Source organism: Carassius carassius, chromosome 49, assembly GCF_963082965.1.
Source record: "Carassius carassius chromosome 49, fCarCar2.1, whole genome shotgun sequence".
In the NCBI taxonomy this organism is placed as follows: domain Eukaryota; kingdom Metazoa; phylum Chordata; class Actinopteri; order Cypriniformes; family Cyprinidae; genus Carassius; species Carassius carassius.
In genome coordinates, this window is record NC_081803.1 from 14,642,237 (window position 1) to 14,666,868 (window position 24,632).

The 24,632-nt window shown below is 36.5% G+C and overlaps 2 protein-coding genes across 2 annotated transcripts in view; both read left to right on the forward strand.

The window, feature by feature from the left end:
* Nucleotides 1–1,754: 1,754 nt before the first annotated feature.
* On the forward strand, nucleotides 1,755–23,743 carry b3glctb (beta 3-glucosyltransferase b). The gene is made up of 13 exons (XM_059544628.1): nucleotides 1,755–1,793; nucleotides 2,068–2,177; nucleotides 11,222–11,298; nucleotides 11,390–11,501; nucleotides 12,274–12,410; nucleotides 12,503–12,566; nucleotides 13,621–13,752; nucleotides 14,233–14,302; nucleotides 15,432–15,545; nucleotides 18,242–18,341; nucleotides 18,948–19,067; nucleotides 21,294–21,438; nucleotides 22,879–23,743. Exons 1-13 carry the CDS (start codon nucleotides 1,775–1,777, stop codon nucleotides 23,038–23,040), a joined length of 1,362 nt encoding a protein of 453 aa, XP_059400611.1. The 5' UTR covers nucleotides 1,755–1,774; the 3' UTR covers nucleotides 23,041–23,743.
* The window catches only part of rxfp2a (relaxin family peptide receptor 2a), a 53,110-nt gene continuing 51,422 nt past the window's right edge, over nucleotides 22,945–24,632 (forward strand). The window contains exon 1 of the mRNA XM_059544627.1: nucleotides 22,945–23,054. The gene's annotated coding sequence lies outside the window, so the exon portion shown is untranslated. The remainder of the gene's footprint in view (nucleotides 23,055–24,632) is intronic.

A 24,632-nucleotide genomic window follows, 5' to 3' on the forward strand; every position in this document is an offset into this window, starting at 1 on the left:
GATATGCTGTAGGACAAGTAGGACAAATGCCTATCTATCTATCTATCTATCTATCTATCTATCTATCTATCTATCTATCTATCTATCTATCTATCTATCTATCTATCTATCTATCTATCTATCTATCTGTCTGTCTGTCTATCTATCTATCTATCTATCTATCTATCTATCTATCTATCTATCTATCTATCTATCTATCTATCTATCTATCATCTGCATTCATATGCTATCAGACCTCTGTGTTGAATGCATTATACATAAGCTGTTGCAATTGTCACTGAAATGTCAATAAATTGTAAGATCCTAGCAATGGAATTTTTACCATTACCTGGCTTGTTTAAATATTTACCTTGAGCAAGCGATCAATGCCACAGACGTACGTACAGACGTAATCATTACATGCCGCCGCTGACCAATAGAGGGCGCACCTTATTAGCGTTGTGGCTCGATTCTGGCGTATTCGGTATTTGCTCCGTTTTTCTGCAGCCGGCGTGACACTCACGAGCTCCTTAGCACGCTAAAGCCCACCAAAGCTATATCTGGAAACAAAGCTGGACACGGTTTCATATATTTCTGCTGCTCTCTGCTCTTCTTTGGTGAGTTGGTGACATACACATTCTCAGCATAATAAACATCACAGGCCCTTTTTAGTCAAATGAGATCATTTCTGTCAAGACTGTAAACACACACCTGTTATAATGTTACAAATAATTCATATGTCCATGGACCTAATTAAAATAAAATAAAAACTACATATATCCTGTGTTTGTGTGTATGTTTAAGAAATTTGGTTATTTTGTAGATGCTTACAACTAAACTTTATTTTTATTTTTTATCTCTCTCTTAGTGCCTTCTTGCAAAGCTTTTAACGTCGGAATTTCAGAAGTAAGAAAAAACATTTTAACGTTGAATTTATGCATAGCCTACTATGCGTATAACATATTCATCTAAACAACTATGTTTATGTAATAATTATCGTTAAGGTGATAAATGAAGCTCTATACATGTTCCAAATATTTATCAGTATGGTAAAAAAAACAACAGCAACACGTTTTTATGTGGATTTCCGAGATTCACTTCTTGGCTCAAACTCAAGGCCACCTTGTCCAGCAGAGCAGAGCAGATCTCTGACAGACAGCTGATTTACAGCCCATTTTAAAAACACTCTCATTTAATGCACCTAAATCAACTCAGAATATAGCTGACAATAATTCATGTTGTACATGTTGAAAGCAAATTCACATTAACTTTTTAACCTTTGAAAGATTATTCTGCCCTCTTTAATAAGGGCATTTGCATTTTGGCTATTGCATTCTTATTTTAAGCAGTTATGAATATATATATATATATATATATATATGTATATATATATATATATGTATGTATATATATATATATATATATATATATATATATATATATATATATATATATATATATATATATATATATGTGTGTGTGAGTGTGTTTTGTGTGTGTCTGTGTGTGTGTGTGCGCGCGCAGCCGCATGACATGGGTATAACACTGGTATAACAACATAAACATGGTTTATGTTTCTTAATTATTTATTAATTAAAATAGTAAAGACCCCTAAACAATGTCTTATTAAAAATGTAAAAATGCAGAAAGTTTTCTGCGTGGGGCAGGTTTATGGGTAGGGTTAGTGTGGGGGAATAGAATATACAGTTTATAAAACATAAACACATTTGTGGCTGAATAAAACACAAATACTTCATATTGTTTCTCACAGGAACAAGAAAGAAGTGACCCACAAATGTTTGACCAATTGACTGGTGAGTTGCACAGTGTGGCTTCTTCCTTCTGATTATTTTGCAGTCATCATTAATCAGAAGTGAATTGAATTTAGAAATAGGAGATATTCAAACAGTCTCTCCGGTTTAATTGTTTATTTGTTTGCTTTTGCATACATTTAAAGGTTACAAGTCCTGTAATATCAAACAGATTAGTTGAGATCTAATTGAGGCATATGAAAAATGTATTGACTATAGTAGGCACTATAGAGTAAATGTTTTTTTCTTCTCCCTACGCTCTCGTCCTCTGTGGCAGAAGTGCGGGATTTGGTTTTTGTGATACAGAGTCAGAAAAACTCATATCATAGCCACAGGGCTGAACAAAGAAGAACAGAGCTCCTCCATCAGGCTCAAACATTATACCAGGTAGTTTTACATTATACTTTATTTACAAGAAAGCACACAAAATGCAGTTTTGGTTTCATTTAATATACTTAGTTTTAAATGCTTGGTAAATATATACTTATGCTCCTTTATAAAAACTTTATATTGCAGTAAATTTAATGTTATTGTTATTTTTTCAATAAGATGGTAGATAAACACTGAAAATGAAAATCTTAATTTTATATCCTTGATTTACCCAAAAAGTGGATTGCTCTGTGCCTGCTCAAAATTCAGTGTAAAAACGTAAAAGTCCACAAAAAAGTCAGACTACATTATGCCTGCTCAGATCTATCTCAGCCACTTGTATCAAATAATAGTTGTAATTGCTGTGGAAATGCATTTATGCAACCTCTGAGCAGCATTATCTGTGTGAACACACCTCCAGTATTTGCCACTTTATAAGCACTTAAGGGCCACCTTTGCAGTGTACATTTGGCAAAATATAATTTCTAAATCTTTATGTATATGGTTTATGTTTTCAGATTCTTGTTCTTTTAGCCACATGATGGCACTGTTGTTTTTAAAAAAGTAATTGTTTTTTATTGGTATTAAGTGAAATGTTATATTTCAATATTAAGAGTTGTTTTTGTGGTGTCTAAAGAGTTTCTAAAAAGTGTCTCTATCACAATGATTACACAGTGTGGTGCAAATTATTTTTTTAACTTGTTGACAATTTTTTGTGCTTGTGTGGTCACTGTAATAGATGGGTGGTAAGACACAACGTGTGTCTCTTTTGTGATTTTTTACATTTTTCATGATAAACATTGTGCATATGTATGCTTCTTTGTGCCCCTAAACTTAAAATCCTTGTACGGTTTTATAGACATCAAATTTGACATGAAAAAATGCACCCTCATTATTTACACTTTAAAAAATAAGATAAGAAAACAACAACAGTTGGGCTAACACAAGCAAGTAGCTTGACTAAAGAGAAGTTTGATATATTTCTGGAATTAGTCAGTAAAATTTCCCATTATAGGGGATAAACAAACAAATGGATGTGCATGAGTGTACAGTTCTTGAGTTGCATATCTCCTCATTAAGGCTGGGACTATCCTGGAACCTGGTGCAATACTATGATACTTGGGTGCCAGTAATTATTGACATGCATGTACTGATATTGCTATGTATTGCAATATTTGTGTGCTTTTTTAAAATCTAAAGTGCACTTATCTATATTTTTTTTAATTAAATATGCGCACGCAGATTTTGCACACTGCTTTGGACATGTCTAGCTGTTCATTCTAGACATGCACTGATTGCAATTTTCTTGACCGATTCCAATTTCCACATTTTCTTTTTTGTAAGTGTACTGACGATGCCTATGAACAAGGGAAAGAAAAAAAAATGAGTACATGGACAAAATGTTTATTTGCTCTACAGGCAGAACTATCTGCAGGCATTTTGAATTAGAGGTAACCACTGCAGTTTAATCATGATCCAAATAAAGATGCTACAGACATATAATTCAGAATAAAATGTTTCTGATTTACTGTAAATTAGATTGTATAATTTCAAAATCTGAAGCAAAAACAGAATGGTTTGATTTCAGCTTTGTGAAATTATGCTACGTAAAACACATCTGAACAAAACAAAAATGTCATGTTTGCATAACCCTTGTTTGAGGGAACACAACTCTGTGTATTGATGACTCAATGGGAACGCCCCTTAAAGGTGTGCAGATTGTCTGAAGCCTGTTTAGAATGATGTAAATTCATTGGTCTATAGCGCATCGGGTCAAGGAGGTGTCCGTTGTTATCACTTGGCAATGGCAAACAGTGGCCATCCTGACCCCCTGCAACAGGAAGTGGGGGGTCCTGCCATATCGGTAGGGCATGAAAGCAACTGCGCACCACATGATGGCCTAGCTTGAAGCAGGCCAAACACATTCTGACACCGTAAACAGGAGCAGGAGCCAAACAGGCCTGCATCAAGACAGAATTGAGCTGCACCCCCAAGAAAATGGGGACACTTTTCTGGGCGTTCAGCCTGAGAAACCCTGAAGGGACTGTTTACCACAGTAGGATGAACTCATCAAAACAGGGGGGGATTGCATCAAAACTCAAAAAAGGTTGTAACTGGACTGGATTGTGCTGAGAACCCAACACAACACTCCTGGCAGATACCTCCATGCATCTAGGTAGCGAGACAGAGGTTGCATATGGATGCATTCTGGAGGATATGAGAGTACCATGTTTTCGGAGTGGCCGCCCGCTGGTGGAGGTGGGCGTGGCAACAACAACAGCAGAGGAGAGCCCATGGCGTCCTCTTGCGATAAGGGCCGGTTCAAGACACGGGCTGACACAAGGAGAAAGCCAAGAGCATCTCCCACCGTGTGAATAGCATTCAGAATGAAAAGAGGCACTGAGTGGAGATAGCTGTATGCAACTCCTTCCTTCAATACTGGAAGAAAGCGAATAAACCCCCACCCCAATACAGTATATTTTTCTGCTGTGCATCTGTGCTCCATTTTCAGCATTCCTCTGTTAATAACCCGTTTACAGACTTTGTAGTATTTCTACACAAATAACATTTTGGAAAAATGATTGCATAGCAGTCTAGAAAATAAATAGGCTGAAATTAAAAACTAAATAAATCAAACTTAAAAAATTGCCAATTTATATGAATTAATAAAAAATAAAAATAATTGTTATAGTTTGGTGTAACGTGTATGCCCTGATTTCATTATTTTTGGTTCTGTCATGTTTGCCCCATTGTATGACATACTGCTCTCTCATTGCTGTTCTAGATTGTTGTATTCACTTCAAATGTGTTCTATTATTTATCCCATTAGTTCCTTTGTTTGGTCATCAGTTCTCCCTCAGTGTTTGTCGGTTCTCATCTCAAAAAGGATGTGTTAATTAATAACACTTTTTTTGTGTGTTATGGCCATTTTAACACATTGTGTAACAAAAAGAGAGAAACAACACAGTGTGTCCAACACAATATGTGTCAACTATCATCCAATCACATTACTGCATACATCACTCCACAAGCTGTTAACCAAATCCATTGATGTGGATGCACTCATGTCAGGTATATGGATTTCCCAGTTAGAAATGTAATGTTCCCAGAATGTTCAGAGATGGTCATGATGTTGAGTTCTTTAAAGGGTTGGTGGCTGTTATTTGGAGGACTGACAATGCTCAGAGTCTATTTGGTCCCACAATACAGAGTTTTAAACTAACACTGAGGCAGAGTTGAACTTAATGAGAATGTCAACAAGCAGAATTACTGAAGGACAGAAAAAAGAAAGAGACGAACAGAAACAGACCTACTACTAAATTACAGTCATAGCCTTAGAGGAAATCAAGTGAAATAAAACACATTAAGTCTCTCATGGATTAAACAACTCCACAAACAGCATCAGCTTCACTTATTACTAACCAGTTTGACTTTATTTCTGTCATACAAAATGTATGAGAATTAACAGAGGTTTAGGTTTAGTTTCATTTCACAAAATGTCACCGTCACCATCATCATCATCATCATCATCACTGTGGTCAGAATTTGCTTTAGTTGGGCTCTTGAGTCTTAAATTTAAATTGTAGTTTTTTTTGTTGCTGTAATTTTGTGTTTATACAGGAAATAACATTTGGAGAAAATAAGATGCTATAAACAATCATCTAATAGTGGCTTGATTCACTGATTGTTACAATCTACTCTGATGAATATAGAAACTGGTTATTTCTGCAGTTTGAATTTGAATAGTTTTGAACAATTTAAACACTTGTGCACAATAAGTTTTTGTTTATGGCACACATAGACATGAATCTCAACAAAAATCAACAAAATATTCAGATATTCAGGTGCATTATTTATTTATGTGGCAATGGATTCTGGGAGCCATGGATAAGTGTTGATTAGTGCACCCAGAATGCACTGCAGCATGAAACTTTTTGTTTATTGTCACCACGTATTCATATGCTATTTTTTGATGAATGTTTGCAAGTTTTTTTTTAATTCGTCAAATTTTCTGCATAAAACATTACTTTTAACAACAATACTAAATTAATTTAAAATCAAACACAATCACACACTCCAACAGATCTTTTTTATTTCTTCCTCCATAAGTCACTGACCAGCCAAAACCAACTGACCGTGTTCTTTTTCTGTCTTTTTTGGTCATAATAAATGTGTTTTGCAAACACAGATCTACAGCAGCCAGAGAAAAAACAGTGTTATAAAGTTAAGGGTCAAGAGCCCAACTAAAGCAAACACTGATCGCCTTAATGGTAAGAAAATTCAACATCTAAACCTTCGTTCTAAATAATAACTTTTTAAATTGGTTAGTAATAAGTGAAGCTAGTGATGCTGTTTGTGGAGTTGTTTAAACTTCCTCTGCTGAGATCTTGAAAGATTGAATTTGTTTAATTTCAGTTGATGTTTTCTAAGGCTGTTACTAAGTCAGTTGTAGTTGTGTTTCTCTCTCTCTCTCTCTCTCTCTCTCTCTCTCTCTCTCTCTCTTTTCTGTTTCTCTTTCCTTCAGTAATTCTGCTTGTTAACATTCCATCATGACCATCTCGGGAAACGTGCTGAGAATGTCATTGACACCAGCAACACAACACATTTTGTGTTAATTCTCAGGGGACATTCTGAGAATGTTCTTGGAACTTTACATTTCTAGTACAGATGTTGTTCATTCTAACAATGCTTGTGAACTACTTTTTGTATTATTAATGTTCAGTATTCAGCTCTCATGTGGATATTGACTTTGTGTAAATGTAGCAGTCAAGTTTTAATAAATATATATGAAAAGAAATTGCTTTTTGTATAGCATTTATTTTAACTGGTTAAGAATGGCACATCTATGGCTCAAATTGTGTGATTTATGACAAAATAAATCAAGACAATGGATTTTGGCTTGACAAAGCCTTTAGATAAAACTTTAATTTATATAGAACTTATTTGCATTAGTTATGCAAAGGCTGATTTATACTTCGACAGGTGGTTGAACCGGATCAATTGTATCTTTTGGGGTTGGACGTGCTACTTCGGCTATGTGTCCTGCTTAATGAACCAGAAACTAAAGTTCAATTCAGTTCGATTTGTGTAACGATGCCCTGGCTCAGTTACTTCCTGAGAACCATGGCTGGACTGGCCATTGGGCATACCGGGCATTTGCCCGGTGGGCCGACGTGCTTTTTGGGGCGATATCTCATACTCATACTTTTTTTTTTTTTTTTTTTAAACTGCCCATAAAATTTGAACATCGGCGGCCCATTCGTTTTGTTTTGTTTTGCTTAATTGGCGGCGCTGGGTTTGTGCCGGTGTAATGCATTGGTCAAAGTCAGTGTTAGTTTTTTTTTCTGACAGACCAGCCCATGAAACACGTAGATCAGCGGCCCATTGGCTCTTTTCTTGATTGACACTGGGCTGGCCCAATCACAACTTTAAACGAGTGAGCGAGCGGCAGCAGTGTCAGTGTGTATCTGTAAAAAAAGATGGAGAAGAAACGCAAGGAATGTGCAGATAAATAGCGTGAAAAAATAGAACCAGGCCCTTAAAGCAGACACTGTAAACTGTGTAAAAATATATGTTTTCTGACCTTCATCAGCTCCTGCGGCAGATGATGATAGTGAGGATGGAGGATCAGGAGAGAGATGAGAAAGTGTAGAGCCTGCGGTAACCATAACTACTTTCAAAACACTTAGGCCATGTCATGAGTGTAGATTATTTCCACATCTGCATAGTTGATGATTACCGCAATTCACTAGAAATTTAATAAGAGGCGTTTGTAAACCTGTTTTCCGCCAAAATAAAAGCTTGATGCAGTTTGCGTCAAAATAAAAGATCATGTGCTTATCTCTTTCAAGTATAGAAATTGGTAAAACTAATTAAGAAAGTTTCCTTTATTTTTTTGTGCATTTGTTTTACAAAATATGGCTATTACTGTCATTGGATTAATATTATAACTATTATTATGTATAGGTGTAATGTAAATAGACACTGTAACTAAAAGAGGTTTGAATTTTTCTTTGTTTAATTTGCACACTGAATATGGGTTGGAGCTTTTAATTTTGAACTCTCAAAGTGCACCAGATTAATGAATTTAACATTAAAATGCACAAAATTTTCTCATGGGGGGGCATGCCCCCGAACCCCCCTAGAAGGACCAAGGACACACCACCATAGTTTTAACAAAAATCCTGTAAGAAACACTGGTATTGCTATGCCAGAGCCGTTTATAGCTTGTCTTAGGATTCACCACTGTGGAATATAGTTCAACTGTATTAATAAATATACAATTTTGACTTATTTCATCTGTTAACTCTCACTCGTTCCTATACTCACTCATTACATGGCATTAGTGGTTTTAATGAATAGGAGTTGGTATGCATATAATTAAGGGCGTGCAAAGATGGGTGGTGTTTATGATCATATAGTGGGCCGGTCTGGGCAAAAATGCCCGGGCCGATTTTTTGTCCCAGTCCAGCCCTGCTGAGAACTGGCCCAAAAGAAAGATTCATTCAAGAACCGAACATCACTAGTATGCATAACTGTAATACTCAGTAAAGAGCTATAATGTATTTAGCATTAGAATTTAAAGGGATACTGTTGTAGATAGATAGATAAATAGATGCTTTATCATTGTGCCGTTATAATAATAAATATGACTTTGCCAAAAATTTACTTCTGATGTATAGTTTTGTATATGTCGCCAAGAACAGATGATTCAATTCTGTCTGGTTTGCAAATGCTGTAATTGATAATTTTGTTTTTTACCACAACAACAAACCATTTGAAAATAACTTCTGGCAGGTATTCATTTCTTAGAAAGAACATGACATATTGTACAAGCTTTGCGAAAAGTGCTGTTGCAACCAGAGCCGGTAAGGATTTTTTGTTATGCCTTTTATTTTGTCAGGTGAGGTTGTTTCAGGCTTTTTTTTATTTGGACTGATATTTTTTTATTTCATCAAGCCATCATCTGTTTCCCAACCTCTTACCTTAAACTGTTTTCAGTTTCTCATTAATTTATATTTTATATTCGGCAGATTCTCATCACTTATTAGCTATCTGAACTCCTGACATCTCATCTCTTTTAAAGCAGCCAAAAGCAGACGTTACAAAACTAAATCTCACCTTCTCTGAGTCATGCCAAGTAATAAGGCCCTAGTTGACTCTTCACTTTTGTGCCGTTTTATCAGAGCCCACCTTCACCATGAGTTTTGGCTGATTTTTGTAAGCTGAGAGTCTTATTTTGGAGAGTCTGGCTCATTAGAAGACTATTTTCACAGTGGGGGTGACAGGAAGGATTGGAGGATTGGAGCTGTTGAGCGGGAAGGTGAGAACGCTCCAGTTGGCATCTTGACCTCCCGTTGTTCAGCAGGACTCCTCAAGGCTACGGCATGTGGAAAAGGTTTCCCCAATCATCTCTCTGTCTGACACATCAGCCATTATTCATTAACCTCCGGGGCAAGAACCTCTGACAAGAAAAGGCCCACCCACTGGCTGTGACTTCTGGGAAGTGTTTCCATTGCATCAATTTAAAAGGCCAGACTTCTTTCCACCTCATTGTTTTTCTTCTCTTCGGGTTCTGTCATAATCATCATCTGGCATCTCACTATTGGCAGTGTAACTGGAACTTGATTTGGCCTTCAAAGATCAGTCCACCATGTAAAAATGAGTGTCATTAAAGCTGATCCTCATGAAGTAGATTTAAAATGTAGTGATTTCAATTTTTTAAGTGTTCCTCGGTATGTTTAAAAAAACAGACTCATTCTTATGCTAAATGTGATGTGTGCCTTTTTTTATTTTAAAATACTTTCTCCTGCTGCATCTAAAGGTTATGTTATCTAAAGGTCCAATCCTAACAATCGTACATTCACTTGCTTAAAAACTATTTTGACAATTTTGCTGCAAAGGCTCTCAAGACAGAGAGAAGTGTCGAGAGTGACAGATGTGAGCAGTGAGGTCGTACAGAATGTTCTAATATGGAAGGGGTTTTGGCACATTTTATACAACAAATTAGTAGTTTTGGCCACATGCTCGCTCCCTCATATAATAAACCAGATTCATCTACATTTGAGTGAGCTGGCATAGGACAAATTTATGTGCACACACAGCTGTTGTGCATCTCTGAGAAATGTTGTGGTAACATTTTCTCCACAAATAAATCCATAAATTGTACAACATTATTAGTGAATGAGGGCTATTATTTTTGCAATTATTTTGGTAATGCTTGCAACACATAACTTAAACACATCATCTTTAACTCACATGACTGATTTAGTTGGAGAAAGCTAACAGCCTGTTGCCTGATATGCAAAGTAGTCTGAAGATGTAACATTCAGGATACAAGTTAAAAATAAAAGTTTAAATCATGGCTTTAATAGAAAAAAAGTTGTCTTTTAAAACGTGAGTCATGGGGTGTTTTCATTTTCTGCTGTCAATCCATTTCTAAAAAACGTCCTTGTCCACAATCTCACAAATGTTGTCTTTTCGATCTTCCATCTGTTCAGTTTTCCAGCACATTCTAAATAACCTCAAACTCTCTGCTATCATATTCATCATTTAAATAAGCCACTGTTTCAGTCTTCGAAGCACATTTGGTGCACTCTTGCATACCATTACTCCTACCTTTTCTCATTCAATACTGGCATTCCTTGACATTTCTCTGTAAAGGTCAATGTGAAGTTCAAACAAGACTAGTAGAGACTGTGGTCATAATCCCCAAACTTCTAAACTGCTAGTAGTTCCTTTTGATGTCATTTGGAGTTATAAATGTTTATAAAAAAATAAATTCAAAAGAATTCATTCAGATCCATTTTTGGATCATGTGTTGCTTTCCAATTGGATTAACTGTGAATTCATGCATTTCAATTGTTACATGTTTATTTATAAATTACCTGGCAGCTTTCAATGATAATTCTGTCACCTGCATGAAGAACTGCTTTCTGCCTTAGTCAGTAATTATTATCACCTGTTGAATGTGTTAATGAGTTATGAATAACACTGTGCAAAAAAACCTTATCTGGGTGTCGTTTGTTCGAGATGTTACCAGACTTTGTGCTGTATTGCAGAGTTCACCAGATGTTGTGCTCCTTCACAAGTTCTCAGACTACGATGGGAACTGGAGCATTCTTCCGGCACTGCCACGGTAAAAATCAAAATCACTTGACATGTCAGAGTGTTTATTCCTAAGGTCATCTTATTTTATGCATCTATATTCTTGTTATTTTTGTTTTCAGCCTTGCCTCACAATACTGTCAAACATCTTTGTGGATTGTGTTTTTGGCAGAAGAGACCAATGTGAACTTACACAACCTTCTGCAGGTGCTGAACAAATTCAACACAACAAAGGTGAGCCGCAGACTTTTCAGTCTTTCAGCTAGTGTTACTGCAAAAGTGTAATATCAAGACTTAATGCTTTTTTTACTGTGGCTCTTTTAGAGCAACAATCGTATTTGAGTCATTGGTTGAGGTACTGAGCATAAATATTGTCTCTGAGACTGGGATGTGCAAAATGTCAAGAAAGCAGCCAAGAAGTATTGTCCTCATTACTTTCTCAACAAAAATGTACTGTTCACACTGTGGACTTGCAGCACTTAAAATACTATATGTCACTTTAATTTCAAACATCCCATCGTCAACAACTGTGAGAAAGCCCTTAGGGATCAATCCTCTAATGAATTGTTTCTTGATTGTGTGAACTGTTATCTGTACTGGTTTTTTTTTTTCCTAAAGAGACCCAAATGTAATGAATGAAAAAATGTATGTTAGGGTATTATGGGTTTGGATCTTACACAGAAATTATAGTTTATTATGTTCTGTCCTCCCCGTTAAAATATATTTTTTTGACTCTCATTGCCACTGAATTGAAAACAAAATGTTGTACCACAACTTATTGGATAATGCTATTTAGGCCATGTGAAATGAAAATAAAGTGTTGTAGATTCTTACAAAGCACTACTACTTCATGAACTAACATTCCCTGGAGAAATGGTAGATTCTCCAGGTCAACCCAATACATAAAACCTTCTCCTGCACACTTGAGGTAATGAAAGAGCAGTCTGAAATAGCACTTGGCACATGAAAGCCTCCTGTTTCTTACCCAAGTGTCTTTTCTTCATAGGAGTGGTTTCTGGGCAGACCCCTCCATGATGATGAACCAACAATTATCCACCACTATGCTTTCTCAGAGGACCCCTCCAGTTTCAGTTACCCTGACTTCATGGCTGGCTGGGCTCTCAGTTGCCCCCTGGCTAAGCGGTCAGATTTCATCTCTGTGCTTTTTGCGTACATCTTCAGCAAATGGCTATTTTTGACTATTAATACAGATATTATTTGATTTGGTATCTCAGAACTGCAGAGCGTGTGAATTATGAGCCGCCCAAATCCGATTTCACAATTGACCTTCAACATGAGGTAAGAAAGATCACAAAATATTTCAGTGTTCTGTACATATGCTCTACATATATCTTGTTTGTTTGTTGAATATTCATTATCTTGCAATGAAAGTGCTTGCTTTTTTGTTGTAAATATGAATAATTTGTAATGGAAGTTGCTCTAATGCATCAGCTAGAAAGCATCTCAACAAAAGATATGATTTTCCAAAATAACCCAGACACAGATAATAGGCTTTTTTTCCCCACCTCTCCAGATCTATCATTCAGATCTCTGTACTCTCCTGTGGTGTCACACCTCAATTTAAAATGCCTTGCATCTCCTGTTGAAATGATATGCCATCTGCCTACAGGAATATCTGTGTATATATTAACCCTCATTGATATTTTATGGAGGAGCTGTCATTTAATTGTGTGACATTCAAAGACACTCTCTCTCCTTTTCTCTTGCCATCACTTCTCTCTCTCTTTCTTGCTGATAAAAATGAGACTGTATGTTCCAGAGAGAACTCTCAGTGCTACTTTTGTGATCTTTATTGATGCAGTACTCTAAGAGTCTGCTCAAAACCCTCTGGTCATACAGACTGGCATCTGTCTTGTTCTTAAAGGGATAGTTATCCCAAAAATGAAAGTCCTGTTGTCATTTACTTACTGGTCATATCTTTCCAAATCTGTATGACTTCTCTTCTATAGACCACAAATAGGAGATGTTTAGCAGAATGTTTATGCTCCTGTTTTCCATACAATGGAAGTAACTGGGGGCTGTCTAGTGTCACGTTTTTGTTAGTTTGGACTCTTTCTGTTTCATCCCCCTTTATCTTAGTTCATAAGGTCATGAAGTTCCAAATATCCGCTATAAATGTACCATAGCAGTGTGCCGTTTTACAGTGCAATTTAATCATCATTCCATGGAAATCTTTTATTTACTGTAAATTCATATTATTTTGGGTGTACTATTCGTTTGCTTTCTCTGATCTCTGAAGTTCTTAGTCCTTTGTTTGTTTCTTCAGTACGACTCTAAATAGTCACTCCTAGAAGAAAGAAGTCAAGCTTTGCTTCTCTTATTGATGTTTCAGATTGCCCTCTACATTTGGGAGGAAGGCAGAGGTCCTGCTTTGACTGTGGTGAATGAGTTCTGCTCAGAGCTACAAAGCTTGTCCTCAACAAGAGTTTGTGCTACGACCATCAACACCTACTTGTCTGCCTGTGTAAGTACTAGAAATGCTAACGCACCATCTGCAAATTTCAGAGAGATTTATCCAAATCTTCTGCCATGTGAATTAATAAAACTATGACAAATTGTTCTGTTCAGAAGAGACTCCCAAGGGAAAGTCAAGACGTATTAATATCTCACAGTCAGTTGTCATTGAATTTCCCTGCTCTAATGCTCTGATAAATGACAGTCTTCAAATGTGAACACCAAACTCCTGCTTGAGGCTTTTCAGATTTGCTGTTTATTCTGAGCGATAATCAAAGGCCTATAAGTTCATAATCCTAGAAAATAAGCCACTTTATACAAAGTGTCCTCTCAAAGCTGACAAACAGACATTATGTAATATTAATGGTCCTATGTCCTACTACATCTTAAAGTAGGAACAAGAGGTACTTTGGTTTTCACCCAAATACTGTAACACCCAGATTGGTGGCAGACACCAAACTTCTGTAAATATCTGTTATGTTCTTTATAGGGAAACTCTGTGCAGAAGGAGGATGTCTTTGTTGCTGTAAAAACATGTCAGAGATTTCATGGAGATAGAGGTGGGTGTATTCTGCCTGTTCTTCAAAAACAGATAAAGACCATGATTGGATCATAACTAAAGAAACGTTAAAGGTGAAGTCAGGGCTTTTTAGGTAAAACGGTTTGTAACAAACTAATAATAACCAGTAGTTTACAGTATTAAATTTTGTTTAATGTTAATTTCAGCATGCAATAATAGATTCTAATATTAAGGTTGTATATGTTCACATGACTTATGGAGTTTAGTTTTCATTAACTAACTTAAAAAAAAAAAGTATTTTTCTGTGATTGGTAACTTGGCAGTAAACTGCACACTTCAACTCTGCTTTAGCTTGCCATCAATATTAGACTTTAATATACACAAGGTGCCATTCACAGAGAGAAATCTTTGCTTCTTACAAATATCTATGAATTCAGGTTTTTTTTTTTTTTTTTTTTTTTTTAGCTTAGCTTAGCTTTTATGTAATTTACATGTTTAGCAACAGTGTGTTTAAAATGGATTGGATCATTCAGTCTTGATTAAAAAGTAATGCCAGCAAAGCCGAGAAGAGCCCACCAAGCCATGCATTGAGAGGATTACAGAAAGACAATAATAAAAGGGAATAATTACAGCCGTCAGTCGCTTCGTGTCTTGGCCCACACATGATGTCTGTAAGTGACTATGAATTGATTTTGTTGATTATAGCCACACAAGGTTCCACTGTGTCTTTTCCAGAAACACTGTTCTCACAAAGACAGCTCTTTCCCCAGTCCTCTTCTCAGCTCTCTCTGTACTGTATAATAGGACAGGTATAAATGCTGTTTTATATTCCAGGAGAGATTCCATTTTGCAGCTGGTCAGGCATAATTGCACCAATTTCCATGATTATGTTTAGAGTTTGATTTTAGCAAACTTTTCAGGCAGCATTAAATACTATAATATTTTGTGTGTGGCTACAGAGATCATAAATATCAGTGCTGGTAAAACATCTGCAGATTTACATCAGGATATATTTTTTGCATTTAGAATTTTAATTTATTAATTTACATTTTTTATTAATTTCATATGATTTTTGATTTTAACTATCTTTTTCCTCTTTCACATGGATGTTATAATCTCAAGTAAATGTTATACTGTCTTAAGCTGTATGCGCAAATGTATCTTCACAGTTCCTTTAGTTAAACAAACTTGGGAAAAAGATGCTGCCTCGTTGGAATACTACAGTGACATCACAGACTCATATATACCCACAATCCACTTGGGAGTCCCTAACATGGAGAGAGGTTTGTCTTTTATTTATTTTGGGATAACAACAGGTTGTGTTCCACTGTAACCCTTTATCCATCATGATCTCTGAGGAACATGCAACACTCCTTTTATATATGGGTTTTAATCACTTATTATGTTTAGACAAGTATCAACTTGTCAAACTGAATTACACAGTTTGAGTTATGCATGTGAAAAGAACCATTGCGAGTGGGATTAAAATAGAAAACAATAACAAAGGAAGAAATAGTGTATCCTTATAAGAACATGGCTCGCATTGTCTCAACCCGTGACCCAAAACCATATAAAAGAACAGAGTCTCCGAAATGAAACATTTAAATGGACTGATCATTCCCTTTTTGTGATATGCAAAATGTGCTGTGGTGTCTTATGGAAAACAGTCTGATATCCAATTTTGTGAAGTCAGAAAGTTTGTTTTATTCATAGCCTGACTGCGGTAAGCGTAATGGATGGGGCATTGGTTGCTACCAGTTGATTGACATTAGTATACTCATCATGGTGAATATCCCTTTGTGCTTGCCATTTTCCTCTGCTGTTTATGCACATTTGTTAACAGACTTCTGATTGACAAGTTTGCTGCAAATAAATAAAGCCTTCTTCCAATAGACAGACAATTGAATAGATAGATGGATTCCAGGACAGTAACTCTAAAAGTAATATTTGCTGTGTTATTCATGACTGTCATTTTAATTCGTTATGTTACTCAACTCTCAATCAGTGGGACATTTAAGTATACTCTTTTTAAATGCACAATATATTTGACTGCAGTGTCAGCCATGAGACATTCTTCTCCCTTCAAAATCTACTCGGGTCCCTCCAGCTATTGGCCAAAACTCAAAAACCTCATATATCCAGAGTTCAACTCCAGGAAATTCGCTAATGATGAAAGAGCTGAGAATAGTCTCTGAGGACTATCAACACATGTCCCCTAAATTAGACTTCTGCACCCATCTTTGTCTCTCTCAGAATCTTTGCCTCTGCACCAGAATGAAGAGCTTAGTGTCTGGGGGAGAGAGAGAAGTCTTCTGTTTGGGGGCTGTGTGTGCTGTGGTAATGTTCTGAAAAGACATTACTCCCACAGACTCTTAGAGTCGGTGTTCCGGAGCTTCTCTCAGTATGTTTTGTTCTGTTCTCCTCCTGTCCGCTCCCCATCCCTAAGCCTGTGTCTGGCTGACCTTCTCATTCGACTGCCATAAGAGAGCTTCTCTTTCATGGGTGCTACAGAGCTTTTGTGGCACCTCTCTTTCCCTCTGTCAATCTGTTATACCACTCTTTTACTCATCTTCACCGTGTTACAGTGCTGCTATAAACCTTCTGAACCCAAGCCAAGGGAATCATCTGCACCATCTTGCTCATGAGTTTTTGACCAATTTGTTTGAGCAGCCAATTTTGGATCTAAGAGCGACTCCTTTCAAACCCTGTAATGGACCACAGAAATCCTGGAATGTTCCTATGTAATGGCAGAGTCATCAGGGTGCATTTCCATCCAACAATGGCAAACCTTTAATGGAAGCTCCTGTACTGATTTTATGATTGACTTCCTTTTTGATCCGACACATTCCTCTGCAATTTTATCCTGAAAGCCCTCGGAACATGGGGCCTCTTAGAATCAAGAAAATTCTAGTACAGCCTAAAGAAATGGAAGGGCCAGACAAAGTGCAGTGGGCAACTCCAGGAAATTTTCCCATCTCACCACCTATCTTCTCAGTCGTTCTTAAACGCTTTTCCTCTGTTCTATTCCCTTAACAGAAAAGAGCCTGAAAAGTCAAAGGTATTTAGAATGAACCACAGTGGTGGTATTGTTTCTGGTGTTTGTTGTTCAGGTCCAGTTTAATCTCTAATAGGGATCTCAGGGTGAGGTGGATAGTTAGTGTTGGGCCAAGCTCATGATTACATCCGATTTGGCTTGACTTTTTTGTTTATCATTGCATATGATTAGTTTAGTTTTTTGTTTTGTAGGTATGAATGCTTTGGTGTTGATGATATGGCTGAAATTAGAATTGTCCTGTAATTAGACAGTTCTGTGCTCATCTATTTGATATATCAAAAATACAGTAAAACAAGAATTTTAATATTATTAGAATTTAAAATAACTGTTTTCGGCTTCAATATTTTAAAATGTGATTTATTCCATGCGTCACATGATCCTTCAGAAATCATTCTAATATACTGATTTGGTACTCACTTGTTAACAATTATAAGTAATTCTCAATTATTAATAATGACTTTTATATTATCAGAATATTTTTGTGGAAACAATATTGCTGTTTTTAATACTGTTTTTTATTGTTTTTGAACAAATACGTGCTCATTTCATACATAAATATATATATATAATCTAGCACCTATTATTCAGCTAATCCTTAATTGCTACTGGACAAATTTGACATCGAATTAATATTCATAATCCAAGGTGATGAGGCACACTCCCCTAACTGTCAAGTCTTTTCTGTGCCCCCTGGTGGTAAGTAAAAAAGGTTTTTGCAGTACAGCAGACCCCACAGTCTCCTCCTGTCTGTCTTCAGTCTGCTAAGAATTCTTGGACCGCACATAAAAAAGACACATAAGAGTTGAGTCTCCTGTCTCGTTCAAGACATTCAGTTGCTTTTTTTCTCCCCTTAATACCAGCATATTGCAGGAACACCAACCAAAGTCTGTATAGATTAGTTACACACTGTTCTTGTATTTACAGGGCACTGTGCAAAAACATTTGCCATCCTGAAGAGGTTTGCAAGTGGGGCAGTAACACAAGCACCTTGGTTGCTCATAGTTGACGATGACACACTGATCAGGTGAATGTGATTTCTTTACACTGGTGAAAGATCAATAGAAGTCATGACTTTAAGGGGCCTTTCTACTAGGTAAAAAAAACAACAACTTTAAATGCATTAAGATGCATGTGCTTAATTGAAAAGAAGTCTGTCTCGCATTCCATCTGCAGAATTATAATGCAGCAATCGGCACAAACTTGAAAATCAAATACGCCCACACGAAAATACTCTCATTGTGTGGCAAAGAACATAAGGTCACCAGTCCTGAAACTGGAGCAAAATTTGGACTGGAATTCACATGGCTGTGAAGTCTTTTTAAAAAATACTGTCAACTAAAATGTATTGCTTTTATTTTAATATTGCGTTTTCATCCAAATGTGCATATCTGCCAATATAGCAAGGAGAGCAGGCTTGAGGACAGGCCAAAAAGTTGAATGGGTAGAAAAGGAAAATAAATAAATAAATAGTTACTGGATTTTTGTTAATATGTTCAGTTTATGCCTATAGTAAAAGTTGGCTCCCGTCGATGTTTTTTGTTATGGCTAGTTTGTTTGAGAAATACATGTTTGGCAAACTCATGCTGTGCATTTTTGTCACGTAATGTACTAAATAACCATTGTCTTCCAGTCTGCCTAGACTGCGGAGGCTGCTGGGATGTTATGATCCAAATAAAGCTGTTAGTGTTGGAGAACGTTATGGCTATGGGCTTAGCAGGGATGGCTACAGCTACATCACGGGAGGTGGAGGGTGAGTTACAGATATGTGCTGCTAAGATATTTCTATTGTCCATACTTATGCCTATGGATTCGTTCTAATCTTTTATCCTCAAGTATTAAACTTAAGTACATAGTTACGATATGGTATTACTTTTCTAAGTGATGAGGTTTACTATTTTCACTTGACAAATAGATCAAGGGCGAATCATATGATGAAGACTTCTGGGTGTTTTTTTTTATGACTTGTCAGTAATGCTGAGTTTGATTAACCTCGGAAGTCAGATGTCAGAGCTGGGTAATGACGTCACACCCAAGTGGACTATGTTCAAGTAGAGAAGTCAGAAAGTCAAGATTGTTAGCAATTCAAGTAAATTAAAAATGTATAAAAAGCTGTATTTTTGCACAGAAAACACCATAGTATCATGTACACTAATAGAGGTTGGATAATACTTTGTGCACAGTTTGAGAAATGGACAAACATGCTAATAAACAATATATTACAATGGTTTCTCTTGTTGATTCAATGAGCAGCAATAATTGATTCTGAATTTGGAGTTGTTGCGACTCCTCTGAGATTCCGAGTCAGGACTTGGGAGGGCATTCCTGTTAAAAGTTCCTACTGGGAACTCAGAATTTTCAGCTTCCGAGTACAAATGGAACTCAGCATTAGTAATCACCTAGCAATGTGCTACAAAGCACTCAGATCCCCATAGCAACTGCATAGTAATGCCGTGGAAGACATCCAGAATACATAAGCTTAAAACCACTCAGAACTTACATGTGGCCAGATATGGGTGAACTGCTTAATATTTTATGTAAGGCATGGAATAATATTTAATGGTTCGGGATCAGTAGACATGGGCTGACTGCAGGTCCAATAGCCAAGACCGAGTTTGATACCGAGTTTCAGGAGAGACGACCAAATTTTAATGCAGTGTATATGAAAAAAACATAAATTTATTTTAATTTATGGAGACATCTAAGCATCTGTACAGCCTGTGGTGTGATTTATGCACATTTGTTCAAACTAGCCTGTATGGGCAGATTGTTCACATTATGTAGGCAAAAATTTGGATTGTACTTAATCTATTTTTTTCCCTGTTAATTATTACTATGTTGGGCTGTGTTCATTTTTTTCTTCCTAAATGCAGCAATGCAGAATGCATGAAAAACATGAAAAAAATATTTTTGTCTGCCTGATCAGGCGATATAGTAAATTTTTAATGTGGGTGAAGTTGCGGGCTGTGGAACCCTTTAGCAACTGCACTTTAACGCCCAGAACACTTGAGATACCACTTAGAACCCTATAGGAACCTCATAGTAATGCAACAGAAACAACTTGGAAAACCCAAGAAACACACAAAAATCCAAATTCATAACCCCCCCCCCCCCCACTATGAACTACCAGCATGCCTACCCTATAATAGTGGTGTGAATCTTCATTTGCATCATGATTCGATTTGATTCGATGACGAGTGTGATTTTGAGGGTAAGGTTTCAATTGTAAACTGATTCTCGATGCATCACAAGGCATCTTTTACTCCAGTTATTTTATTAATAATAATTATATTAGTCAAAATATAGTTATTTTTTATTAATTTACGTTATCTAAAGCACCAAGCAACATGCTAAAAAACACTCAGATCCCCTTACCAACCACATAGTAAAGCAATAGCAACCACCAGAACACCTTAGCAATGCAATTGAAACAGCTCTGACCCCTTTAGCAACCTTCTAGTAATGCCATAGAAACCACTCGGTACACTCTAGAAACCACTCGGCAACATAAATAAAAGACTCAAAACCCCTTTGCAAACACATACAGTAATTACCCCTTGTCAACCAGTTAACTTTTTTACAGCAACTTAAGCTAACACCATTTATGAAAATGTTATTGAGATGATGTTTGTTTAAGAGTGGTGTGATGGATTTTTGAATGGATTTGTTTAGTGTTGCAGTCTTTGTGCCCCAACAGTATGCTGCTTAGTAACTGTTCTCAACAGTTTTCTGTTTACTTATAGCCTTCTAATTAGCAGACAGTGACTTCTCATTACAATGTAGGTATGGTTAAAGATACAATGGCGTCAGGACTGTCACACAGGTGAGTGTGACTCATTACCACTTGTTTCTGGACATGTAACCTTGTTATTTTTTGAGATGTCCTGAATCATTGTAGTAGTCATTATCTGAGTTCTCTGTGTGAGCCAAATGATGTCCCGTAGAACTATTTACTGTAATTCTTTTTACATTCTTACAGGATGGTGTTCAGTAGAGTAGCGGTGCAGAATATTTTGGCAGGTGGCTGTGGCTGCCGCAGTTCGGATTCCCCTGATGACATGGTGCTAGGGATGTGTCTGACCACACTGGGGGTCCCCGTCACTCACAGCCCACTTTTCCATCAGGTAGCATACATACCCACACACCAACAACTCGCATGTTGTCTTCTTGTGTGCTGCTCTACAGCAGCAAACACACAAGTAAATGATGCTTTTGGCACCCAAGCAGAGCAGTAATTAAGATGAAACCTGTGGGGACAAATGTAAGAGCAGAATTGAAGGTACAGGCAGACAGGTTAATTTATGCTTTGGTTTGCATCCCCAAGACCCAGAACCTCTTATATGCTTATATGAGTTATAAGTAATAAGTTATTCATTGATAATCTTGCCAGACATGCATTAGCTTTTAAAAAAATTGAGGTTTGTAAGATGTTTTTAAAAGAAATGCTTCTCAAGGCTGTGTTTATAGTACAATATTACAGTAAAACTGTAATATTGAGAAGCATTATATTCATTTAAAATAAATGTTTTCCTTTAATATACTTTAATGTAATTTATTCCTGTGACAAATCTGAATTTTCATGTCTTTACTCCAGTCCTCAGTGTCACATGATTCTTCAGAAATAATTCTAAAATGCAGATTTGGTGCTCAATTTGTTTATCAAACCTGAAAATTATTGTGATTTCTGAGAATTTTTATTTTTTTTCAGGATCATTTGAATATAAAAGTTAAACAGCATCTATTTGAAATATATATATATATATAATATATATATACATACAGTACAGACCAAAAGTTTGGACACACCTTCTCATTCATAGAGTTTTCTTTATTTTCATGACTATGAAAATTGTAGAGTCACACTGAAGGCATCAAGGGCTATTTGACCAAGAAGGAGAGTGATGGGGTGCTGCGCCAGATGACCTGGCCTCCACAGTCACAGGACCTGAACCCAATCGAGATGGTTTAGGGGTGAGCTGGACCGCAGACAGAAGGCAAAAGGGCCAACAAGTGCTAAGCATCTCTCGGGGAACTCCTTCAAGACTGTTGGACCCTAACCTCTTGAAGCTCATCAAGAGAATGCCAAGAGTGTGCAAAGCAGTAATCAAAGCAAAAGGTGGCTACTTTGAAGAACCTAGAATATGACATATTTTCAGTTGTTTCACACTTTTTTGTTATGTATATAATTCCATATATAATTCCACATGTGTTAATTCATGGTTTTGATGCCTTCAGCGTGAATCTACAATTTTCATAGTCATGAAAATAAAGAAAACTCTTTGAATGAGAAGGTGTGTCCAAACTTTTGGTCTGTACTGATTATATATATATATATATATATATATATATATATATATATATTTCTTGGTAACATTATAAATGCCAAGTTCTGTCATAAAACTCTAGATGGTGCAGGGCTGATGGGTTTTTAATGCAAACTGATGATATTCACAGTGTTACACTATCTGGCACAAGCTGACTGGTTCATGTTGCATATGCAGTCTTTTATATATGAGCTGTGTGAAACTGCTGGTTTAATCACATGGTTTCCTTTCTGACCAAAGGCTCGTCCACAAGATTATGTAAAAGAGCTTCTAGCACGACAAAGCCCAATCTCCTTCCACAAACACTGGAACATCAACCCTGTGGCCGTCTACCAGCACTGGCTTGCAGAGCCCAACAATAGCAGAGCTCACTCACTCACAAAGACAAGAGAGGAGCTGTAGAAGGAGCTTATGGAGTGAGTGTGTGTATTTAATAATGTGATACTCTAGCAGCATTTAAAGACACCATGCAATCGCAAAATTCCTCTTATTTTAAACAAATTAATTTGTTATTATACCAGAAATTCAAATCACAGTCTGGTGAGTTTCCAGCCCACTTTTTTCTTGTTGAATATTTTGTTCAGAAATTCAGAAATATCTCGTATAACAGAAGTAAAGGTTGCGAACATGGTTTCAGTGAAATTATTATAAGAAAATGTCTTATTGTGATGATGCTGTTAAGAATGGAAGTTGTGGTTAAACCGTATGCATTCAGATGTATTTTCTATTCTTCAGTCGTATTACACAGATTGTTGAATTTGATCATTGAAATAGAAGCTTAAATCTGGTTCACTCTCTTATTTAGAGATACATATATTTGTACAGTACACATAAATCACTTTATCTGTTCTACAATAAAGTAAACAGATACTTATGCACCGTTTACAATGTGATACATCAATATTATGCAGCCTCTATGCATGTGTAAAGGCAGATGGATTTAAGAGCATGTAAACTACCGTAAAACACAGAAAAGTATCAATACAAGCACAGAATAAGCTATATTACATTTCAACCCCTCTGTCTATTTCCTAATCCTAATTTAAAACTACTGAAATAAAAAAGATAAAGTTCAAATGGAAAGTAAAAGTGACCTCTTCTTGAATAGGACTGTGACTGGGCAAAATGTTTACAAGCATGGTGCAGTGCAATCAACAGGATGCCCAGGGACACAATATTCCATGCATGGTTTGGAGAGTTGATCAAAACAAACTAGCTAAATCCCAAACACACAAAATCCCAAGAGGCATCATTTGTCTAAACTGTACTATTTTAACAAATTATGCATCTTGGGATTTTTTGTCTTTGTCTTCTTTTAACGGAACTTGAAAAAATAAATAAAAAATAGGCACATTTTCCATGAATCCATTTAGCCGATCTTTGCGTCTGGTGTAGCACTTTTAGCTTAGCTTAGCATAGATCATTGAATCGGATTAGACCGTTAGCATTTCGCTTAAAAATGACTGAAGAGGCGCAATGATATTACGGAGCACCTGAAAATAGTCCCCAGCTAGTTTGATTAGTTGGATTATGTAGTAGGACTATTTCCCATGGTACGGTAGCAAAGTTCCTTGATTATTACACCGGAATGAGAGTTTTCAAAATAAGTGGAGTGTTCCTTTAATGCTTTCATTTCTGTTCCACTTTGGCTTTAAATATGAAACTCGTATAATAAGCAAATGTTTCTGTGCCAGCAACACCAAATGAAAATTCATTTTCAAACAGGTTTCCCGGACTTTCCTCCTGTCTTCAGTTGGTTATTACAAGCACATAGTCCTGCCCCGAACTCATTTATGTTCCACAAAACTACATTTGGAAAGAAAAAGCAGCCAATGGCTTTCTTATAGTTGTCTCTACATATTAAGATGGGATAGGAGAAAGTGTTTAAGCAAAAAAATATTACACACAAAAATACTGTACCTCTTTAAGACCTCTAAAAAAGTCTTAATTCGCCCTTCCACAAATTAAATTGGAGCAGAAATATAATTCAGATA